The 9,498-nt window shown below is 45.8% G+C and overlaps 1 protein-coding gene across 1 annotated transcript in view; it reads left to right on the top strand.

Moving 5' to 3' along the window:
- The first annotated feature begins 995 nt into the window (after window positions 1-995).
- FFAR4 (free fatty acid receptor 4) overlaps window positions 996-9,498 on the top strand; it is a 16,222-nt gene continuing 7,719 nt past the window's right edge. The window contains exon 1 of the mRNA XM_043981991.1: window positions 996-1,751. Coding sequence (XP_043837926.1) covers window positions 1,161-1,751 — 591 coding nt within the window. The 5' untranslated portion in view covers window positions 996-1,160. The remainder of the gene's footprint in view (window positions 1,752-9,498) is intronic.

Genomic DNA, 9,498 nt, shown 5'->3' with positions numbered 1-9,498 from the left:
TAGATCAGCAGTTACAATCCCATAGAGGTAGTTCACAGACAGACGTATCCACCCACTTTTTGCACAGATGCACACATACTTGTAGACACTCAAAAATAGAAGGGAGACGGTGGGCAAATAGGAAAGAATAAATTTTTAGGTAAATGGCAAAAATCAGACGGGGCAAAGTGAATAGGCATGGAGATGAAAAAAATGGGCAGTTGGAAGAGAGGAAAGCTCAGTGAAGGGAAAGATTTTGGGAAGAGAGCCAAAGTTGCTCTCCCTCCCCCCTAAAAAAGAAAGAAGAGAATGGAAGGAAAGTCCGAAACAATCACAGACAGTGAAGCAGGACAGCTTTGAAAGTTCCATTCATTATATACTTAAAGAAAAGCAAGCTGTAGGTAACGGAGACTCAGTTTCAGTACTATCATCTGTTCTACAAGTATATGGAAATACTCTTTTTGTTGTTGTTAAATTCAGAGTGAAAATGAAATAAAAAATTTTAATGGGTAAGTCAAAGAGTCGGTCGGTAATCAATTATAACAGCTGGCAGACAAACCGCATTCAGGTTTGCAAACATTATTACAGACATTAATCCATTTTAATTTCAACAGTTCTGAGAAGAGTTAGTTATAGATATTAATCCCCATTTAGGTTGAGAGCTTGAGCGACTTGCTCCCCCTACCTACCCGTTACGCAGCCCGTAAGTACCAGAAGTGGAATTTGAACCCAGGTTTCCCAAACTGCACCACTAGCGGGGCAAAGCCACAAGCCACTAGTGTGCAGGAATTGGGCGACGACGGCCGGGCACCCTCTGGGAAGGGAGGGACTTACAAAGGGCTCAGCCCAGCCAGGCTTTTCCAAAGGGAGCCTGCTCGGGGGCGTGGAACCCCGAGGGGCTTGGCGGGGCACCCCGCTCCTCGCGCCCTGGCACCCCCAGCCCCACAGCTGAGGAGCCGGCGACCGCTCCCCGCCCAGGCCGAGTGTATCCAGCCCTCCCCCACCAGTCACTTCCTCGTTCCCAGGCCCACGGGGAGCAGTAAAGTGCACGGATCCTGGGAGGGGGCAGGAGGGGAGATGTCAGAACCGCCTCCTTCCTCTTTCCTGCCAGGCCCAGCCTGCCAGATGATTGCAGCCCGCACAGGCAGACGGCTCGGGGCCGGCGGGCGGCCCGGGGCGCAATGCTGCAGCTCCTGGACAGCCCCTTGGGGTCCTGGGCGGCCCGAGGGCTGCCCCCGCCCTCGCCCAAGAGCCTGCTTCGGGTCAACCGGACCTTCTTCACCTTCTTCTCGGAGTTCAAGGGGGACCATGGGCTGGCCCTGACCGTCGTGGAGACTGCGGCGCTGGCCCTAATCTTCGCCGTGTCCCTGGTGGGCAACGTATGCGCCATCCAGCTGATGGCGCGGCAGCGGCGCCGGGGCACGACCGCCTGCCTGGTGCTCAACCTCTTCTGCGCGGACCTGCTCTTCATCACCGCCATCCCGCCGGTGCTAGCCGTGCGCTGGACCCAGGAGTGGCTGCTGGGCGACCTCGCTTGCCACCTGCTCTTCTATGTGATGAGCCTGAGCGGCAGCGTCACCATCCTGTCGCTGGCCGCCGTCAGTCTGGAGCGCATGGTGTGCATCGTGCGGATGCGGCACAGCGCACAGGGCCTCGAGCCCCGCGCCCAGGCCGGGCTGCTGGCGCTCATCTGGACCTACGCAGCCCTGGCCTCGCTGCCCCTCGGCGTTTTCTTCTCCGTGCGCCGCCAGCGGCTCGACGGCCACGACGAGGTGAGCGCCGCGCGGGGGGGCGCCCGCCGCTGCGCCCCGGGGCCCCCTAGGAAGGGACCGGAGGAAGGGGCGCGGGGCCGCAGCCCGCGCCGGCCGGTCCAGAGTAGAAAAGGGGCTGGCGTTGGGGCGTTCCAGGGACCCGGGTGCGTGCGAAGCCTGGCTTTGGAATCTCTTGCCACCTGAGGGAGTGTGACCGGGGCAAGCGAGCCCGCCCTGCTCCGCCTTTGGCTTCTCCGAGCGCCTAGACCCGCAGCCTCGTCCCCTCCCCCGTGCTTGGCCTCTCTCCCAGACTCCCCCCCCCCTCCCGCTTCCTCCTTATTTGGGGGAGAACCGCGTAGCAGACGGTAGGATCCTCCCTGGGTTTTTGCGCAGAGCCCTAGGGAACAAACCCCCGGGGCGGATCTTCCCCTCGGGCGCCCACTGGTAGAGCAGGATCCCTGCGGATTCACTCTTTGCATCCCACGCCCAGGCTCGGATTGCAGCCCACCTGGCCCTTAATGCTGGGTCAGCATTCCTAGACGGGACTTGGTCTGGTTACCTACACTTGCCACCCCTCGAAGGTTCCCAGCCCTGTGCAAATAGATGATAGAACTAGGAACTTAGGGAAACACCTGCTGGCCTTCCCGCCCCCCGCTGGGGTGGGGGGTGGGAGAGAAGAGGAAATAGTGCCCCGTGTGCTACAGGGTCTGGAATTTAGGGAGCTGATGTGAGCGTACTTCTTACCCGAGAGCCCTTAACCCTTTTTGTTTGTGAAGACCTTCTCAGAATGGTGTTTTTAAATGCTTAAAACACATAGGAATACAAAGGGAACTAATTTAATAAGTGAGAAACAATGATTAAACCATGTTTTAAAAGTTTATAGACCCCAGGTTAAGAACCCCGATTTTAACCAATATCGAGCGTGTGTGTGTGTGTGTGTGTGTGTGTGTGTAGGTTCCCTTCTAACAGATGGCGTTAAGAATGAGTCCTGAGTTTCTGAAAATAGGAATTTTAACTAAGAAATCTTTTCAAATTGTTTCCTTAGTAGTTTTTTCCTGCGGTTCGTCCGGTGATCCTGCCCCCCTCCCGCCAAAAGTTCTTGAATGCACAATTAAAATAAGCAAACAAACAAACCCCACCCCGGGAGTATTTTATCTCACCCGGCCTGCCCCAGACATCTCTGAAATGTCTGGAGCCCAGCGCTTGGATTAGGTGGTGTGCTATTTGCCTGGGACACCAATTAGCCGAGTTAACGTGTTAAAAGCACTTCGTTCATCTTAAAGCAGCTATAGAAATGCTAGGTAATATTTTAGGTGCCGATTTGAATTTGATTTACAATTCGAATTGATTCATAAAATGCCCAAACTCGGTCCTTTTTCATTTGTTTGAGCTTCCCTCCTCTGCTCTCTCACCCTGTGTGTGTTAAGGAAATAAAAGAAAAGTGATGTTTTAGGATTCCAACAATCTCTCTGGAGTATAGCAGATTTTTGTGCGCACACACCTATACATATAGTCCTTATATTACATAATGGTTCCTCATACATAATATCTATTAAATTCCCCATATATGTATATAGAGCATACATTTAATGTCCCCTAACATATAAGCAAGTACATTATATTCAACTGTTACTAGATACATTAAATTAAATATTGCTATCATTCATTCATATACAAGCATATCTCTGGGGGTGCTGCTCTTTAAAGAATGGCTGTAAAAATGGTAAGGGGGGTTTGGTATTGCCTTGGACGTTTCATTTATGTTTATAATCCCTATCACCTGGCTCGCGGCAGGTTTTCAAATTCATTCATTCGCCAAATATTGATTAAGCCTCTACTGTGTATTGAGCATTGTTTTGGGATAGATATACAGATTAAATGTCCTAGGCGCATTTCTTTTCTTTTCTTTCTCATGGTGATTCCACCTGCCCCTTCTCTGGGAAGATAATTGTTACACCAGAGCTTAAATCACACTTTGCTATTCAATTCTGCAAGCATTTATTAACTGCCTACTAAGGGCCAGCCTTTCTACCCTGTAGTTAGACTTTAGACACGGAAAGACCAAAACCTAAAACAGTCCCTGCCCTGGAGGAACATTCCACTGGGTTGGGGGTTATTAGGTCCTGTTTTACTGATGAAAAAATCGAAGCTCTTACCCTAAGTGTTGCCCTTGGTCACAATAGCTCTGAAGTATGAGTAGGGGATTTGAATCCCTGACTCCCCATTTTCTTTCTAGTCTGTATCCTGGTGAATCCCAGATCTTTCTGTTTTAATTCCTCTCATTATCTGCATCAGCTCCTGGGTGTCTAGTTGGCACCTCAAACTAAAGACATCCTCCAGCTTTTGGGACACATTCACCCCACCCTGCACCTGACCCTTCCCTGTCTTTGAAGGGAGAGGAAGAGGGATTCTGGTAAAAGCAAGAGGAAAAAGGAAGTAGGGAAGGGTCAGACTCCTGCTTTTGTTTTCATGATCCAGCAGGAAGAAAAAGCAGTGATGTGGCTGGGAAGGGCAGTGTTTGGAAGATGTTGTTTGACTTTCATTCTCAAATGATATCACAGCCCCAGACCTTTAAAGCAATTGGGGTTAAGTGACTTGCCTAGGGTCACACAGCTAGGAAGTATCTGAGGTGAGATTTGAACTCAACTCCTCCTGATTCCAGGGCCAGTGCTCTATCCATTGTGCCACCTTGCTGCCCCTTGGAAGATGCAGGTTGGAATCTTGCATCAGTTTCTTCCTAACTGCCCATCTTTTGGTTTGAATTGAAGCTAGTTCTGCTATGTATTTGTCAACCCGAAAAAGAATGAAACAATCAGTATAATAAAATTAAAGGCTTTAATCAAGGCAGAGGAGTTATAACAGGGTAGTGCATGACAGATGCTAAGAAAATCAAGAGTCGGGTTGAGAACAGATTTTTATATGGTACAAAGACAAAAGTGAATTGGTTACCTCAGGTTTTACCAGGTAAATTCTTTTACATAAGAAGCTGAGGGAGTCATGAGATTATCTTTGGGAGGGTTAAGTATGGAATAGTTTCATAAGGTAATTTGTTTTACATAACAAGCAAATGTACATAAAGAAAACTTGAGATTCTTTGGAGGGGAGAGTTTTGGGAGATCTACAAAATAATCAGAAGCTAGAATTGACAAAGTCTGGTCAGCCCCAGACACACCATTGGCTTGGGAACAAAACAAGATGAAGTCATGATTTCAGGATTTTATTTTATTTTTTTGGTAAGGCAACCAGGGTTAAGTGACTTGCCCAGGGTCACACAGCTAGTAAGTGTCAAGCTGGTGCCCTATCCACTGCACAATGGCCCAGGAGTCAGGAAGACCTGAGTTCAAATCTTCCTCAGACACTTGACACTTCCTAGCTGTGTGACCCTGGGCAAGTCACTTAACCCCAATTGCCTTAAACATTCAGGGCCATCTCTAGTCATCCTGATATATATCTTGCCACTGGACCCAGGTGGCTCTGGAGGAAAGAGTAAGTCTGGTGACTTTGCGATGCCCTCCCTCACTTAAATCCAATTCAGTGTAAGTCATGACATCACTTCCCGATGTCATGGTCCTCAAACAACAACAAGATGAAGTCAACCAGTTATCAATAATTGTGTATATCATATTATATATGGCCTGTGTGATTTTGGGTAAACGACATCATCTCCCCAGCCTCATCTGTAAAGTCAAGGTGAGTTTAGTAGTATTTAGTACACTTTGCTTCTTATTCTAGTGATTTTTCCCAGATTCACTTTATTCATAAGGTAGCATAGTAGATAAGGTGCTCAACTTTGAGCTAGGTTGCACTAGATTGAGAAGAGCTGGGTTCCAATCCTGCCGTTTCCCTTTATAAAGCTAGCTAGGTGCTTCCATAGAATGCTGAGCTTAGAGTCAGGAAAGCCTGAGTTAAGTTATCTGTCTCAGACACTGTGAGCTGCATGACTCTGGGCAAATCATTCCACATCTTTCTCATCCATCTAAATGGGGCTCATGTTGTTTGTCCTTCATTTTCGAAGAGGACGAGTGACATCACAGATGACATCTTGACTTGTGTGGGTGAATTGGATTAAAGTGAGGCAAAGTTGTACATAGTCCTCAGCCTCACTCTCCCTTGGAAGTCCAGTGGTGGGACAAAAGTCAGGCCTCAAATGGGTCTCGTGATGTTTGTGAGAAAAGGGCTCTCTAGGCTATAAAAGCAGAAATTGTTATTCTTCTAACAATAATAAAAATAAGAGAAATACTAGTAATTCAGAAATCGAAGTGAACTAAGAGATCATATAGACCAGGACTTTCTTAACCTTTTTCTTTTGTGGCCCCCCCCCTTTGGTAGTCTGGTGAACCCCTTCTCAGAATTGTGTTTTTAAAGGCAAATTTCATTTAAATTGTGTTTTTAAATGCGTGGGACTACAAAAGAAACCAGTGATATTGATACAGTTATCAAAACATTTTTCAAAACAAGTTTGTGGACTCGGGTAAAGAACCCCTGAATTTCTTGTCTAACTTCTCATTTTACAGATGAGAAAACAGTCAGAATAGTTAGTTGTAGGCTGGGACTGGCACCCAAGTCTCCTGACTATTAATCTTTTGCTGTTTCTACATGTCCAATTTATTGGGTTTTTTGCTTAAATTGACCTGTACAGTATAGTGTCCCATGTGCTGTGTAAACTTAGAGGAAAAAAACCCCATACACCTACCTTTGCTCTAAATATACTTTATTCCAGTATTGAGGGAGATAGATTCACATAAGAGTTTTAGAATGGGGGTTGACCATATAGGCTTGATCTCTTGCCGGGTTCAGGAATCCCTTTTAAAGGATCCGTGGTGCATGATAGAGTCTCCACTGACTCCTCCAGTTATAGAGCCCATTTCATTTTGTACACAACTCTAAAATTATGAAGAAGTTCTTGACAGTGATAGAGCTAAAATATGTCCTCCCAATTGTCCTGGTTCTGACCTTTAGAACTATCCAGAATAGGGGCAGCTAGATGGCGCAGTCGATAGAGCACTGGCCCTGGAGTCAGGGGTACCTGAGTTCAAATCTGGCCTCAGACACTTAACACTTACTGGCTGTGTGACCCTGGGCAAGTCACTTAACCCCAATTGCCTCACCAAAAAAAATATAATAATAATTAAAAAAAGAACTATCCAGAATAAATTTACTTCCTCATCTAGAGAATGATAACTAACATTGCTAGATGAAGGTTTGCAAAGCATTTTACCTATATTATCTCATTTGATATGCATAGCAAACCTTTGATGTGGATGTTTTTAATATTATGCCATTTTTACAGATGAGGAAACTGAGCCCAAATGAGGTTAAGTGACTTGCCTAGGGCGACACAGCTCCTAAGTGTCTGTCTGAGACAGGTCTTCCTGACTCCAAGTACAGTATTCTATCTCCTAAACCCTAGCTTCTTAAACTGTGGGTCTCTACCCCATTTGAGGTCCTGTAACTGAATGTGGGGGTCACGGAAAATTTGGCAACAGTAAAAGGTTATGTATACCTATTTTATATACCTATATACCAGGTTATGTAAAAATTTCTTGGGTGAAAAGTGATCGTGAGTAGAAAAGATTTAAGAAGCCATGCACTAAACCGTACTCCTTTCCTTCAGATACTCCAAGACAGCCCTCGTGTTACTCCTAAGGAGTCTTCTTTCTTCTAGAAGTCAGCATCCTCCTTGCTTTCTCCTAGTTTGTTAGGGGCCGTCTGCCATGTCTTGCCCAGAACCAAACAGAGATATTCCAAATGTGGTCTGACCAGGGCAGGGATGGAGGTGGGGAGGTAGCACCTTCCTTTGACAGGCGCAGCATCCTTCCCCATCAATATAGACTACAGTTGTATTGATTTTTTTTTTCCAGGAAGCCATAGCTGTTGACTCACGTGGCATGCAGATCACAACATACTCCCGGTTCTTGCCTCTATCTCCAGTTCCAGTTGAGACAGATTATCCCCCACACCCCATCCTGTATTTGTTCAATTGATTTGTTGAACCTGAAATCTAGGTCTTTCATTTATCCTTATTAGCTTTCATCTTGTTAGGTTCAGCCCATTGTTCTAGCCTAGTGACCATATCTCTATATACATATGTATACATATACACACATAGACATACATATAGACATATACATGCACACACACACACGTGTGTGTGTGTGTATGTAAAATAAAAACTGCTCATTCAGGAAACCCCAACATCAGAGTTGGAAAGGAACTCAGACCATCCATTCCATTGTAAACATGAACACAGATCTCTTCTACAATATTCCTGACAAGGGATCATCCATCCTTTACATGACAACTTCTGTTGAGGCAGGACTGACTACTTTCTGCTGTAGCCCATTCTACTTTGAATAGAAAGTGTTTCATATAGCAGTCCTTTGGGGATACCTCTCCAACCAGGGACTTGCATGTTTCAGGTTGGGTCAAAGGGGAAGACTGCTCCTTCAAGTTCAAAGTGTTTTGTGGGTCTAGACTAATAAAATTATAGCTCACGAGCCCCTGCCAGGGTACTCCCCTTTAATAGTCAGGCCATAGATACAATTAGCTCAAAGCAAAGGCATTTACTGAGATGGTATCATAAGAACAGTAGATACAGAATGTTCCCCACCCACCCATAAACTTGGGGCACACTCTCCCTAAAATACACAGTGTATTAGTGGGGAGAGTGGACACCAGTGTACACTTGTAAGGAGGAACATACTTGAATAATACATAATTTGCAAAGCAACTCATAGCTCAGGCACTGCAGGGCTCAATGACCTTTCTCCTCTTGTTATATCCTCATATGACTCCCACAGTGTACACTGTCTCCACTAAGCAGATTGATTATCTGGGCTCCCTAAGGCATCAACCTCTTTTCAGCTCAACTCCCAACTGATGGGGCCTATTCTCTCTTCTGTCCATAGCCAGCTCTCTTCTCTGCTTCTTAGAGCCACACTTCTCCACAAGACTCTCTCCTGCCTGGACTTTGTTTCCCTGACAGGTTTATCTTTGCTTTTTAAAGACCATTAGCAGTGTGGCTAAACCTTTTGCCAGCCCATTGACTAGCTACTCTCAGATTCTATCTACTTTGCCAGGGGGATTTCTTCACACTTTTAAGATCTAAAGATCTCCCTATCTCTCTTGACTGTCCAATACTTTCTGAGATAATATCACCTGGGCTAGGGGGAAGCAGTTATCAGATCAACTCCCTCTATTACACCCAAGTCAATCCTGAATTGGCCTTTCTACAATTTACACCAGTTGTTCCCTGGAAACAGGTAGAACAAGTACAATCTCATCACTAGGACAGCCCTTCAAGTACAATCAAGTTCATCCTTTCTAGGAACAATGTGCTTGTTTCTCTAACCAATCCTTATATGGCCTGATCCCTCTTCATCTTGATTGTCTTCCTTTGGATGCATTTCAGTTAATTAATGCCCTTCCTACCAGCATAAGCTATGAGAAAATTATTATTAATTATTGATTTTTGGAGGGACCCAGAGATAAGTCCTTTCTCCCCTTCCCCCACTCTAGAAAGTCAGTTCTCCTTGAGAAACTTGATCAAATTTCATCTGGGATAAACCCAGGGGAGCAAAAGGAATGGAGATAGATTCTTTTGTCTAGATTGCTGAATGGACAAAATGGACTTTGTTTTGAGCAGCTTGAGTGAGAGTTTTTTGCATTTCTTTCCTTGATGTCATTCCTAGAGTTCATTTTAATATAGGCCACCTTCAAGATTTAAATAATGCTAACCAATGAGATTTATTGATGGATAATGACCCAA

Source organism: Dromiciops gliroides, chromosome 2, assembly GCF_019393635.1.
Source record: "Dromiciops gliroides isolate mDroGli1 chromosome 2, mDroGli1.pri, whole genome shotgun sequence".
Taxonomy (NCBI): Eukaryota; Metazoa; Chordata; class Mammalia; order Microbiotheria; family Microbiotheriidae; genus Dromiciops; species Dromiciops gliroides.
This window is presented reverse-complemented; position numbering and strand designations above follow the sequence as displayed.